Genomic DNA, 15,412 nt, shown 5'->3' with positions numbered 1-15,412 from the left:
TTTAGTCTCACACATAAGGTGACATTTTAAAGTATTAATTATCATCTATTTTCAGCACCCTGCAATAATGACATTCCTTTGTTCTTCATGCAAAAAACATTTTTAAAATTTGTACATTGTACATTTCACTATTACTATACACTCTAGGCATTCCTAGATTATACCATCTCGATCTTTACCATCTATCTTTCTTTCTGATTTCATTTATGTCCCCAGCCCTCCTCCCTCTATCATTCTCACATGCAGCTTCATTCAGTGTTTTAACATAATTACATTACCATTAGGTAGCATTGTGCTGTCCATTTCTGAGTTTTTATATTCAGTCCTGTTGCACAATCTGTATCCCTTCAGCTCCAATTACCCAATATCTCACCCTATTTCTATCTCCTGATAGTCTCTGTTACCAAGGAAATATTCCAAGTTTATTCACTAATGTCAGTTCATATCAGTGAGACCATACAGTATTTGTCCCTTTGTTTCTGGCTAATCACACTCAGCATAATGTCCTTAAGGTCCATTCATGTTGTTACAAACTTCATAACTTTATTCTGTCTTACAGCTGCATAAGATTCCATCTTATGTAAATGTCACAGATTGTTTAGTCAACTGTCTGTTGATGGACATTTTGGCTGTTTCCATCTCTTGGTAATTGTTAATAATGCTGCTATAAACATTGGTGTGTAAATGTCCATTTGTGTCCTTGGCCTTGTATCCTTTGAGTAGAGACAGCATATAGATGGGTCCTGTGTTTTAATCCATTCTGCCAGACTGTCTTTTGATTGGAGAGTTTAATCCATTAACATTCAGTGTTATTACTGCATGGGTAGTACTTTCTTCTACTATTTTGTCTTTTGAATTTTATCTGTCATATCTAATTTTCCTTCGTTTTACCTTTACTCATAGTCTTCCTTTCTACACTCTTCTCCACACCTCTCTCTTCTGTCTTTGTATCTGTCTCTAGTGTTCCCTTTAGTATTTCTTGCAGAGCTGGTCTCTTGGTCACAAATTCTCTTAGTGATTTTTTGTCTGAAAATGTTTTAATTTCTCCCTAATTTTTGAAGGACCATTTTCCTGGATATAGAATTCTTGGTTGGCAGTTTTTCTCTTTTAGTAATTTAAATATATCATCCCACTATCTTCTCGCCTCCATGGTTTCTGCTGAGAGATCTGTGCATATTCTTATTGGGCTTCCCTTGCATGTGATGGATTACTTTTCTCTTGCTGCTTTCAAGATCCTCTCTTTCTCTTTGACCTCTGGCATTCTGATTAATAAGTGTCTTGGAGTTTGTCTATTTGGATCTATTCTCTTTGGGGTACGCTGCAGTTCTTGGATCTGTAATTTTAAGTCTTTCAGAAGAGTTGGGAAATTTTCAGTGATAATTTCCTCCATTAGTTTTTCTCCTCCTTTTCCCTTCTCTTCTCCTTCTGGGACACCCACAATAGGTATATTCGTGCGCTTCATATTGTCTTTCAATTCCCTGAGTCCCTGCTCATATTTTTCCATTTTTTTTCCTATAGTTTCTGTTTCTTGTTGGATTTCAGATGTTCCATCCTCCGGTTTAGAAATCCTATGTTCTGTCTCTCGAAATCTACCATTGTAGGTTTCCATTGTTTTTTATCTCTTCTACTGTGTCTTTCATTCCCATAAGTTCTGTGATTTGTTTTTTCAGATTTTCAGTTTCTTCTTTTTGTTCTTTCCTTGCCTTCTTTATATCCTCCCTCAATTCATTGATTTGGTTTTTGATGAGGTTTTCCATGTCTGTTCGTACATTCTGTTTCAGCTCCTGTATGTCATTTGAATTGTTGGTTTGTTCCTTTGACTGGGCCATATCTTCAATTTTCCTAGCGTGATCTGTTATTTTTTGCTGGCGTCTAGGCATTTAATTACCTTAATTAGTTTATTCTGGAGATTGCTTTCACTTCTTTTATCTAGGGTTTTCTTGCTGGATGAATTTGTTGTCTATCTGTTCTTTGACATTCCGTTCAGCTTTATCTGGACCTTTAGCTTAAGTTTTGTTTGACAGAGGAGAATTTTTCAGTTCTTGTTTTCTTGTTTCTTGCCCTGCTTGTGTGGTGCCTTCCCCCCACATACACTTAGGAGGGTCTACTTAGATATTATAGACCCCAGCCAGATTTTCCCAGACCAAACTGGCCTCCTATCAGGAGGAAAGAGTCACCTGTGTTGGTTTTCCCTGAGGGTGAGACCCAGCAAGTTCAAAGACTTTCCTGTGAAATCTCTGGACTCTGTTTTTCTTATCCTGCCCTGTGTGTGGTGCTCATCTGACTGCAGGTCCCACCAGCATAAGATGATGTGGTACCTTTAACTTTGGCAGACTCTCCCTGCTGGGGGCATTGTGGAGACAGAAGAGAGGTTGTAGGCTGGTTTTAATGGCTTCAAATTACCAAGCCCTGGTGTCTGAATTCCTTGAGAGAGGGATTCCACCTGGGTGGGGCTTCACCCCTCCCCTGGGGAAGGCACAGGCTCCAGACAAGCCCCCCAAAGAGCTCACTTCTGCCTATGCCTGGGGCAGTTGCAGCCTGAAAAGTCCTGCTGCTGTATCCAGAGGCAGTCAAGCCTTTGTAGATACACAGCCACAAAAACCCCTGTTTCCTCTTTTTTTTTCCCCCTTTTTCTGTCAGTCCTGCCCCCTTGGCGCTGGGACAAAAATGAGCAACCTCTGCTTTGATCAGGTTCACCTAAGCTGGGGGCCTATTTTTAGTAGTCAAAATTTGTTAATTAGTTCCACAGTTGGCATTTGATTGTGCCCAGTCCCTGCTGCTGGTAAAGTCCTTTCCTTTCCCCTCTGGGAAGCGGCCTGTGGGGGAGGGGCACTGGCCGCCGCAGCTTTGGGAACTCACGGTCTGGGGGGTGCTCGCAGCCAGTCCAGCTGGTCCAGACTGGGGTACGCTGTGTCTGGTCACTGATGTGGCCCCAGGAGCTGTTCTGTACTGTTTCTGGTTATTTAGTAGTTGTTCTGGAGGACGAACTAAAACGTGCACGTTGTTAAGCCGCCATCTTGACCCGTTTTTGTTTTTTTAATGTCATAATATATGAAAGCAATTTGAGAACCATAAACTAACATGGGAATATAGGACATTTTAAGTACAGAGATGAAAAGGAAAGGCTACAGAGGTGAAGAAAAGAAAGAGGAAAAGGAGAAAGAAAAGGGAATATATTTCAAGGATGAGCCTGGCCCTGGCATTGTGGGATTGACAATGCCTTCTTGACCAAAAGAGGGGAAAGAAAGTAACAAAATAAGGTTGCAGTGCTAAGAGATTGCAAATAGAGTCAAGAGGCTATTCTGGAGGTTACTCTTACACAATCTTCAGCTAGATACTACAGATTGCCACAGTATGTGAAAGCCCCAACCAACAGTATTCCTGAAAACCCCTAAGGAAAACTCAAGGCTCTAAGACTCTATAATAATTTCACTCGGCTTATTTTTCAAAACTAAAACCTTTAGACTGTTTCTATGCCAGAGAAGCTCTGAAACTGAGGTACCAGTTTCTCCAAGAACATCAACCAGTTGCATTCCCCCATCCCATAACGTCAACAACCCTTCTCAACATGAAGAAGTTAGAATGGTCATTGCTCATCTATCCCCAAAGATTGAGAGAAAGATCACATGAGAGAGAGGAGTTGTTAACAGAGAACATAAGATATAACAAATTAGTATGATATCATTATACTAGTATTTTTTTTTAGTCTCCAGTGTACTAGAGCAGCTAGAAGGAAATACTTGAAATTGTGGAACTTAACCCATACCATACATTGAAGTTTGTTCTATAACTCCTTGTTAAAATATCCTTTGAAATCTATAACTTTTCTGCATGTATGGTATATTTCACAATAAAAAATGTTAAAGAAAGAAAAGTGTTGGGGATGGTGAATATAAGTTCAATTGTGTTCTGGGATGTAAGCCTGATAAGAACTTCTTGACATCCCTGCCATTCATTTGAATGATATCTACTTGTTCTTCTTAAACCCAGCTTGCACATTTCACATTTTCTATGGTTTGTTTTCTGCTTTGAGTAATTTCACCATGAGTAATAGTAATTATTTAATAAAAGAAATCATAAAGATATCAGAATTATTTCATGATTTAACCTGTAAACTGCTCCATTAGACAGAGTCACCTATTTGCAGATTTGCCTATGGTGCTCTTAAATATCTTATACCTCAATATACTGAAGTGCTTCATTAAAAAATATATATTGTGATATTTGTTAAATGTGTAACCTTGTTAATGTCATCTAGTTAAACCTGGAAAGTTAACTAAATGGCATCCGTTTAAACAGGCTTTATAAAGTATTATATGTGAGTGTTTTTTTGTTTTGTTTTCTTTTGTTTTTTGGCATAGGCAGGCACTGGGAATCGAACCCGGGTCTCCAGCATGGCAGGCGAGAATTCTGCCACTGAGCCACCGTGGCCCACCCTATATGTGAATGTTTTTAATAAAAAAGTTTTTTATCTGGTTAAAGCCTAAATCTTCATCTTGTTTTTCAGACAAATGTAGTAGGACATTCTTTAGGATGTACTTGGCATTCCTTGAGGAATTCTCCTGGTGAAAAGATCAATTTACTGAAAAGAAGCCTCCTCAGTATTCCAAATACAGATTACATCCAGCTGCTTAGTGAAATTGCCAAGGAACAAGGTTTTAATATAACATATTTGGACATAGGTATGATATTTTCCTCTGGCTTTTGCTAAGAAATGTTTCTTTTTATTTGGGAAGCAAAGATTTCCATTGATCAGGGATTCTAATTATATAAATTGCCAGATCAATATATATATAATATATATAATTGATATGTCCTGTTCTTATGGATAATAATAATAGCTAACTTCTGTACAGCTTTAAAACAGTAAAAACAACAAAAGCTAAGTTATAGAGTTTTATTCTGTGCCAGGCACTTTTCTTAGGACATAACATAAATAAACTTATTGAATCCTTATACTACTAACCCTATGAAGTAAGTTCTGTTTCTTATTTATAGGTAAAGAAAGGCACAGAATGTTGAGAAACTGGCGTAAGATCACATAACTGGTTAATGTTACAGCCAGATTAGGAGAAGAATCCCAGCAGATACACTGTCAAACTAACGCTGATGGACAGCTAGGCAATAAGTAAGCGCCCACATTTTTAAAACAAGTACCAAGTTTGTGAGGGCCAGATCTCTTCTCTCCATTTTGTCATTGTGTACCAGTTCTGGGAGAATAAAAACATAGACATGTCAATTTCTTTACCTCACCCCAGCCATCATTTTCTATGTATTTTCTTGGCCTTTAACTATTTAGATAGACAAATGCAGAAAGACTAGAAATCAAGCCAGTTTGGAGATTCTTTAATTTTGTTTCTAAAGCTGGTAAATGTTTTTCTTTTTAATTTGGTGGGTTGTTTTTGGGAGAGGAGTATTTTGATTTAACATTTGTATGGCATGCAAAGAAATTGATATCCATTTTTCCAACCCCAGTGAGATGTAGAAATCCAGCCTATCAGAGCTACTAGCACTGGGAGAGTAAGATATTTAGGGGTTGAAAGGACTTTTGGTTATCTCTGCTACTTTAAGATTGAATGATGGTCACGTACACTCTTACACTAAGGATGATGCAGAACCAGAAGAGGTGACTAAGGGAAGACCATTCATTCAATAAATACTTACTGTGTTTACGCTTTTTTGGGTGTTTGAGATACAAAGGTGAATGAACCATAAGTCATGAGTAGGACTCTGGAAGATACTGAATCCATAGTTGATCATGGTAAAAGAAGGAAAATCAGCTGATTTCTTTAGATTAAGAATTAATGATGATTTTTGTTTCTTACCAGTTTTCAGAACTAAATAATTCCTGTAAACATAAAAAGTCTAAGAACTATAATCTGTTGATTTGGTAAAGAGACCAGATTCTGTGCAGTTACCTTTAGAAGAACCTAGATGGTAAAACTAGAAAGCTTCTTTATCTCATTAAATCATCCTGTTATATTTGGATGTTTTCCACTAAATGGACTCCAGCTGAAATTTAATCATGACCGCTTCAAACAAAGTATATTCCCCCTGCTTCTCCTTCTTCCACTTGCTACATTTCAACCATCTTTAGCAAGAGTGACTTCGTTCATCAGAAAAACACTTATTTCCTGAGTTCGGATGTTAACTGATTTTAAAAGACCCCTAACCCATTAGAGCATGGAACTAGACTGTCTGCAAATTAATAACCTGGGAACATGAAGGCACATGAGAGGTCTTGCCCTGAACCAGGTGCTTCTTGGTTCATATGTCTACTGAAAAAAACCCTACATTTCATAGTGGAAAACACAATTCCTCCAATACTCTAGCAAATGTCCCCCCCCCCTTAAGACAGTTGCTATGGTTCAGTAATTTGCACACTCTGTCCAACTATCCACATTAAAATTGCTTTGGGAGCCTTTTTGAAAGTGTAAGATTCTAACCACTTCTCATCCCCTACGCTGAGTTTCTGATTGAGGAGACCTAGAGTGAAATCTAGGCACTTGTATTTCTTTAAAGTTCCCTCAAGTGGATTACAGATCTCAGCTATGTTGGAGCAGTTGTGTGTTTGTTTGTGTAAGCATGACAAAGCTGATAAGGGGAATAGTATATCCTCAATGCATATGGAGAAAGACATTGAGAAAAACTGTACACAAATGGCATTAACCATCATGTTCACATTTGTCATTACAGAAGAACTGAGTGCCAATGGACAGTATCAATGTCTCGCTGAACTGTCAACCAGCCCCATCACAGTCTGTCATGGCTGTGGAATCTCCTGTGGCAATGCACAGAGTGATGCAGCTCACAATGCTTTGCAGTATTTAAAGATAATAGCTGAAAGAAAGTAAGCTTGGAGCCACTTAATTCCCTCAGTAGCACTTGGAAAGTTCCCCTTCTCCCCTTCCCAAGAAAAGCATTTACTATATTTGAGTTTGTGTGTTTCTAAATCTCTTCATAGAGTCCATCAACACTCCAGATTTAATTATCTCATAGCAGTTGTTATTAAGCTATTTTTAATGGCGTCACCTTTGTATTGGTATATTGTATTTATAAACTTTGTACCATAAGGCAGAGTGTAGCACCCATTTTACAGTGCCATGCACAAAAGAGGAAGGAGACGCATGTTTCTTGTTTATGATGATGATGACAATGAGTAAATAAAATGCTAGCAAAGTCTGTCTCACTGGTGCTCAAACTCTTCTTTGGATGAGGCTTTGTAAAGAGAATTCAAAGAAAGCTCTGTAGAATTAGTGTTGAGAGACAGCACAAACAGGCTTTTATTGAATGTGATTGTTAAATTTCAGGAATCATGATTGGTCTGCTGTGTATTTGAACCATGTAATAAACAGCTGTTATAAAGGGGTTCTGCGTATTTTATTAAAGACCTGCTGACTAGATGGTTGCTCCATTCTTTTTAGCCATTCTTGTGATTAATGTGGATATTCTGTTATTTACATATCTCCAGTTTACCTTTGAAGGGCAAAGGTAAAAAAAATATATGGTCCAAGCAAAATTTTACAAATACATACATGATGAATCATTTCCTTATTTTCTCTAAGGGTATACATGTTTTATTGTTCTTTGAAGTAAACATTCCTAGATAAATTCATAGGACATTAGAATTACAAAAATAAAACCTTTCCAGTTCACCCTACAAGCAGTGAGTAATTAAAAGGTTAGAAAATAAGTCTCATGAGCAAATTTTAATTTTACCTTTTATGTATCCGTGTATGATCTGTAATACCTTGTTTTCCTTCTATTATCAACAGCTCATTTTTTGAGGAAAGATGTGCTACCTTTGTAGATTACCTAGATGCATCTCAGCCCAGTGTTCTGAACTCAGGGAAAGCCTCAGAGAAGAGAGCTATAGAGAATAATGATAGGTTTTGACAGTCTCAAGTATTAATCCAGAAGGAATATATATGACAGGTATTTTTGTATCTGGGGAAAAAATCCTGATTGGAATTCTTTGAGAATAATAAAATTATGTAGTAAAGAAAAAACAGTGCATATAACGTATTTAAAATCCTAAGAGCATTTAACCAATTCCACATTATAAGTCATATGTATCAATTAAATACTGAAATTTTAGGTATTTTTTTTGCTGAAGTTAAAGAATGAACTTAAAAACTGGACACAAAGTTTAGACAATCAGGAGTTTGGGGTCATTAAGAATGGACCAATCTTAGATTTTTATAGATCCTCTGGAATATAAGAACTCATTCTTGACATGACAATAAGCTCCTGCTTAGTAGAGTAAATTTGTGGAAGACTTCATAGACAATGGAAGAAAAGGATGAGGTCCAAGTGTGGAGAAGGAGAATATAATTTGGTTGTAAAACAGTTCAATCCTAACCCTGTTTGGGACGGAATTTTGGAGCAGCACATACCACCAAGGTCTGGAAGAGTGAGTATACAGAGGACTGGTTATTAGTGATGCTTTATGGTTGATTGGAGGGGAGGGGCAGGGAAGGGGGGAGGTTCAGTTCAACAGTAAGGGGACGTATATCAATTTGGGACCATACTTCTAGGATATTGGATTTAACATCCTGGCAAGATTCACGGGGCAAGGTACAAGCATGAGTTAGGATGGCTCCTAGAAACATGAAAAAAACTGCACACACTGAGGTAGAAAAGCCAGAATTGCTTGGCAGTACTGTGTAAGGCTGGAAAACCAAACAAATGATTGTGTGCTGTGGGAGGGCCCAGAATACCCTCCGTTTACCAAGCAATAAGGGATGTGTTAGTGAGAGGGGGCCCAGAAATCACTAAGGAATTCAATGGTGCATCTCCTTTGTGGATCAGGAATGAAAGTAGGAGATGTCTTCAGTCAACTGGCTCACTGACAGCAATGGAGATGATCTGACCCCAAAACAATAGAGGATACATGGCGGTGGCTAACTTTCCAAGCAAGGTGGATACAATTACTGTAATGAGCAGCAAGTTCAGGGTGGCAGCCAGGAATCCTAATTCACAGAAAACTATGGAGATGATTAATAGAACATGGCAAATAGATGATCAGTCAGCAACAGTACTGCTCAAACAATCACAATAAATCAAAGATGGATGGTGGCCAGACCCATTGCCTGAAGGAGAGTCCCTGCAAGTGTACACAGTGATTCCCCTGGTACTTCTCCAACAGGACCTACAGTAATTTATTCGGATAACCATAGTCATGAAAACACTCAATGCCTACAGACCTGAAAAGTCATATGCTCTGCTGGAGTGAAGGCTATGGAGGCCAGCTAGTAAATGGGAGTCCTGGCCCAAGTACTGAAACAAATGATTTGGGGTGGGGTCCAGGGCAGGAAAGGATTCTACAGCACGTCCAGGCTGCAATGTAAGCAGTCCTACCACTTGGGCCATACAACCCAGCATATCTTGTGGTATCAGATCAGTGGTGGAAAAGATGCTGTGCATAGTTTATGACAAGTACCAATCACAAAGCAGACTCCAAGGACTCCAGATTGAAGTCACGTCATCTGTAGCAAACACTTTTCAACAACTAGCTTCTGATAGGCCACCGAAATTTTGGTAGAGGTGTAACACCTGATAATGGGGTGGGGGGGGTGCCAAGTGGCCATGCAGCCAAATCCACCATTGTGAGCTGGATTCTATCAGTGAACATCCTAATGTTGTGCCCAGTCATACAGCAATCCATTGAAAGATAGAAGATATATCCAGGATCAAATACAAACTTGGCTCAAAGGCACAAATAGGCTACATAAGCAGGTAGCCCAGACTCCTACATCATCTTACCGTTGTTGCACCGGTGCTTCTGTCTCAGTTCATACTTATTACCATTGGTCCTGTGTGATGGAAGAGAAAAATGACTGAATTCTATTATAGGTGAATAAATTCAATATAGAGGTGCAAGCTGAAAATAGATGATGGCTCTACTACATCTCCACTCAGGGGTGGCTTTGAAAAAATTGTAGTTAGGGGAAATCTTCCCAAAGGGCAGTACTTCAGGCAAGATGCCTTGCCATCATTTCTATGGATAAGGTTTGAATATACATAGGCAGTGGCAACTGGCTTGGCCAGCTGATCTGGGGCCTGGAAAGAGAGGTTGGAAGATTGAGGACAAGGAGATACAAGATAAAGATAAGTGGATGGGAACTTGGGAATGAAAATAAAGTGTGAAGAGCCTCTATTGTATGTTGTATCCTTCATGGAAGAGGCACTAAATAACCAAATTGATAATATGACTTGGACAGTTGAAATCAGCAAGCATCTGGCAAAGGAACAGCCATGGTGGCAGGAGCTTAGGTTTGGATGGGCCCAGTGACATGGGCTCCCACATACCAAGGCTGATCTAGTTACTTCCATTGCTGAATATTCAGCCTACCAGCTAGCTCACCATCCTTAAGAAGAGGAACAGATACAGCTCCGAGGTGATTTGTCTTTCCTACCTGCAAATCCCCAACCAGCATCACTGAGGCCTTTTAGAGTATTTAATCTACCTTACAGGAACCATTTTACCACAAAGGAGGTATGAGTGGTCAAATGATGATTGGTTCCACTAGGCATCTCACATCTGCATCACCCAAAAGCTTCTAGATAGAAGCTTCTGATGGAGTGATGGAACAGCAGTTCAAAAACAGATAAAGTGGGGTACCATCCTGCAAGGTGCAGTGTATACTTTAATGAACTTTAAATGGAGTTGTGTTCTCAATAGATAGAATACTTGAGTCAAGGAGTTAAGAAGGGGAAGCAGGAATGGCTCTACTTATATCATTCCCAGTAATTGTCTTGGAAAATTTTTTTTCCTGTCCTCACAACTCTGAGCTCTGCATGTTTAGAATTCCTACTTCCTAAAGGTGAAACACTTCTACCAGTCAACCCAAGAAAAGTCTCATTGAATTTTATGCTACATCTGCTGGTTGGGTACTTCAGACTCCTTGTGCCAAGAAACTAGCAGGGAAAAATAGGAGTCACCATCCTGGCTAGGGTAGTTGATCTGATCATCCAGAAGAAGTAGGCTGCTGATACACACTAGAAGCAAACAGAAATAAGGTAATCCACTTGGGTACTTCTCAGTCCTCTCTTGCCCAGTTTTGATTGTAAGTGGACAAATTAGCAGTCATGACCTGAAACTATCATGGCAATCAGGGACTCAGACCCTCTGTTTCGGCTTCCTAGGCTGCTCAAGCAAAGGGATGCAAAGAGATGGCTTAAACAATGGAAATATATATTTGCTTATGGTTTTGAGGCTAAGAGAAAGTCCAAATGAAGCCATCATCAAGGCACAGCTTTCTCCCCAAAGACTGTGGTGTGGCTCTCTGGGGCTGGCTGCTGGTGATCCTTGGTCCTTAGCCCGTCACATGGCAAGGTACATGGAGACATCTCCTGGTCTCTCTCTTTCCTTCGGGGTTTTGTTGACATTCAGCTTCTGACTGCTCCCTCTTGGCTTTCTCTCCCTTTGTCTGAATTTCATTCTACTTCTAAAGAACTCCACTAATAGGTTTAAGACCATCCTGATTGAGGTGAGCCACATCTTAACTGAAGCAACCCCATCAAAAGTCCTATTTACAATGGGTTCACACCCACAGGAATGGATTAAGTATAAGAACATGTTTTTTCTGGCATACATACAGCTCCAAACCAACACATCCTCTAAGGATGAGAGGCTGGGTTTCTTCACCAGGTAAGCCACTGAGACCAGCAGAGGTGCTAAGGGTCAGGGAAACATGAAATGGATAGTAAAATAGGAAGAGCGTGATTATCAGTTGTAGCTCAACACCAGTTGCAGTGGTGGGAGCTGTAGTTCATCCCACTAACTTTCTTCTAAGTTTCCTTCAGGAAAAAAGGCTTACCTGGAATCCAGAAGAAGATTCCCAGAATATATTCAAAGGAGTGGGACAGTAGTGAACACTGTGATGTAACATTCAGATCCCACTTCAGAACTGAAAGACTAGCACATCAGCTGCTAGGAGCACTGCCGGCAGACTGCCCCCAGCTGTTAGCAGGACCATCTGCATACTTTGCAGAGCCCAGTCCAAAATGAAAATACGTAGCCTGTGGCAGATTAAATTAAGTACCCCCTCAAAGGGTATGTTCTTAATTTTCATCTGCATTCCTGTGGGTGTGAATTTATTTGGTAAATATTGAAGATGCTTTTATTAGTTAAGGTGCAGCCAACTGAATCATGATTTCCACTGACTGGAGGCTTTATAAAGAAAAGAAATTGGAAGCCAGAACTGAGAGAAATTCAAACAAGAAGAAGCCAGGTATCGGCAGAAACCAGAAGAACAGACACAGGGAGAGAGCAAACACTACATGATGGGAGGCAGTGATGCAGGCCAAGGTACCCCAAGGATTGCAGCAAGGCAACAAGAGGATGCCACCGACTTTGTAGAGAGAACATTCCCTTGATAATGGAAATCTAGCCTCTGATACTGTGAACAGATGTTTGCTGTTTAAGCCAACCCACTGTGTGGTATGTCGTAGCAGCTGGAAAACTAAGGCACACCTTGCTCAAAAAGTGTTAATTTTAGGACCGTAACAGCGGAGCATTAAACCACGCATGATGCCCTCCTAAGCCAAGGGCCTTCTGACAACTGCTGGCAGTACACTTCAGATTACCTCAGCTGAAGAAAGTCACCTCCTCCCGGTTCACACCAGCTCACTGGGCAGCCTGCATCCAATGCCTGGTCAATGCACTGGTAGCCACACCGAACCCTCTCACATCAGTGTGGAACGGCTCTCAAGGGCCAGCCCAGCTTCGGAGTTTCTCATGGGGCTGGCTGAGGACTTTGTCGAGACTGCCTCAAAGTCCAACTCTTCCTTCTGCCTATCCTGAGTTCTCCTTTTCTTCCAGAGCATTTCTAATAAACCTTCACCCCACAGCCTCCTTCTCAGAGTCTGCTTCCTGGGGAACACAATGTGGGACATGGAGCTATAGCTTAATGAGAAAAAACAGATTAATTTTAAAAATCACGTAAAATTACCACTCAGAGATACTCTGTTTTTTTCTTTCACATACCTTCTGCCTTTTTATTAAAATTGCTAGGGAGAGGGCTGGTTATGAGTGTGCAGCCAATTTTTCCTTTTGCAAGGCTCTGCAGGAGGTATGCATAGCAGGGGATATTTGCATTTTGTAAAGATTCCTCTTGACATTATTGACGAGGGTATGTAGGAAACGAAATAGAAAATTTCCTAATTTGAGGACAAATCTCACAGTAAGACTGCATCTAGATAACTTTAAGTATTCTCATAAATTATTAGGAAATTCTGAGCAGAAGCTGAGTGAGTCACTCATACAAACTAAATACTAACGTTATATGACCTTGTTTTAATCCACAACTGAAAGGAGCCTGAGGAATTTAGGGATTTCCTTTATATTCCCGAGCAGGTTTGCCACAGGGCCATCCTCAGTAAGCATGTAGATGTCATGGTGCCAGGATATCTGATCTCAGTCAAATACCACAATTTGGTTTTGTGAAAATCGATTTTAAAGCACTTGGTTTTAATCTTTATTCTCTTCCTCATTATAAAATTACACATGGTTATTCTAAAAGTCATACATTATAGTGAACTGAAAATGATCCCAGATCCCACCTTCAGAACTGACTACTACTCTGGTAAATATTCTTCCAGATGCTTTAAGCATATAGTATTAAATAAAAATAACAAACAGGATCAAGTGAATCTCACTAAGCATGCATGCTGTTCTGCCCTTTTTAAATAGTTCTGATAATTATTCAACTGACTACTGTTTCTCAAAAGAGTTTTATCCATGAGTTTTCAGAGAAGGGCCAATCATGTAGTAGGGAGAAAAACCTCTAAGATTTTCTTACAATATTAACTATTATCCAAAATAGTAAAAGTGCCATAGTTAAAAAAAAACAAAGAAAGGAAATAAAGAATAATGAGTTTGATACAGAGGAGAAAACAATTCAGAAAATAATCACATCTCTTATAAAATAAACTCCTAAATTCCCATTCCAGCAAGTACCATAAAATGGCTTTAAAATTTGAACTTGGGGGGGAAAAAATCACTCTTTACCATCAAATATAGCTGAAAATTCTACAGTTCCTTTCCCTTGACCAATAAAAGAGAATATCACCTTCATGGCCATTTAGAATTCCTTTAATTCTCAGTGAAAATGAGATGATAAGAATTGCTACATATGAAGTGTCCCCTGGCGGGTGGGTGGTCAAAGACTCCAGAATGGGGGCCATGGAAAAGATTTCAGTTTCTGCAACTGCTAGGGGATAATTTTGATTCCACTTCCCCAGCTTCATTTTAATGCTTTCAAAGCATATTCCATCTATCGAATTGAAAAAAATATATAAAAATACACATATGAGTATAATGAAAACATACATTATTAAATACTATTATTATCAGGCAGGCCACAGTGGCTCAGCAGGCAGAGTTCTCACCTGCCATGCCAGAGACCCAGGTTCAATCCCCAGTGCCTGCCCATGCAAAAAATAAATAAATAAATATGATTTTTAAAAATACTATTATCGAAAGTAAAAAATAAAAGCTTTTAGAGCAGACACATTAAGTCCGGAGTGGTGATTATTATTTCTGGATTCTGAGAGGCTGTTTTATGTGTATAACCTGATATTTAGAGATGAGAACAAAGCCAAGCAGGCTGGGGTTAAAGAAATTCAGAACACAGGGGTAAGGAAGACAGTGTCTAAATTTTAGAACTGCACATACTCTTTGAGACCAATGGAAGAAAGCTTTATTTGATCTGGAACTGAAATTTTCTGTAGTGCATAATCAAATTCAGCCTATCTGTATAGTCCATTTGAACAACTGAAACATTGGAAGCACAGAATAAGAAAGAGGTCCTTAAATCCTGTATAGATTATTGTAATGCCTGGAAACCTCTTAGAGTATATTAAGGAGATAATCAAAAAGTATTGGCAAAGTCCCCTGAGGAAGGGGAGAAAGAATATGGAAATATTAAACCTTACCATCAATGAATCCCCTGATAGTATGTCAAACTTTAGGGGCACCCAAATCAATAGGCCATGCCCTCAATCATGAGGCTTACTCTTGTACAGCTTATGTAGGTAGTGGAGAAGCTTAGACTACCTATAGGTATGCCTTAGAGGCATGCCTGTTACTTCTGGAGGACTTCTTTTGTTGCTCAGATGTGGACTCACTCTCTCTAAGCCCAAGTGTGCAAGTGAAGTCATTGCCTTTCCCCCTACGTGGGACATGACCTCCAGGGGTGAAAATCTCACTGGTGACGTGGGAGATGACTCCCAGGGATGAATCCAGACCTGGCACCATGGGATCAACAATTCCATCCTGACCAAAGGAGGAAAAGAATTGTAATTAATAAATTATCAGTGGCACAGAGAGTTCAAATAGAGTCAAGAGGGTACTCTGCAGGTTGTTCTTACACAAGCGTCAGGTAGACCTTGCTACCTATTATAACCT

General features: G+C 39.5%; 1 protein-coding gene across 3 annotated transcripts in view; it reads left to right on the top strand.

Moving 5' to 3' along the window:
* PRKRA (protein activator of interferon induced protein kinase EIF2AK2) overlaps positions 1–7,401 on the top strand; it is a 33,175-nt gene extending 25,774 nt beyond the window's left edge. For 2 of the 3 annotated variants that reach the window (XM_077154291.1, XM_077154292.1), the window contains exons 7-8: positions 4,508–4,682; positions 6,697–7,401. In XM_077154291.1, the coding sequence (XP_077010406.1) occupies positions 4,508–4,682; positions 6,697–6,854 (333 nt within the window). In that variant the 3' untranslated portion in view covers positions 6,855–7,401. Of the gene's footprint in view, positions 1–4,507; positions 4,683–4,998; positions 5,129–6,696 lie in introns of all 3 variants that reach the window. The other variant, XR_013172898.1, reaches the window with a different exon arrangement.
* The last annotated feature ends 8,011 nt before the right edge of the window (positions 7,402–15,412 follow it).

The sequence above is a fragment of the Tamandua tetradactyla genome, chromosome 3 (genome assembly GCF_023851605.1).
Source record: "Tamandua tetradactyla isolate mTamTet1 chromosome 3, mTamTet1.pri, whole genome shotgun sequence".
Classification (NCBI taxonomy): Eukaryota; Metazoa; Chordata; class Mammalia; order Pilosa; family Myrmecophagidae; genus Tamandua; species Tamandua tetradactyla.
The sequence above is the reverse complement of the archived record's forward strand: the minus strand, read 5'-3'. Positions and strand labels throughout refer to the sequence as shown.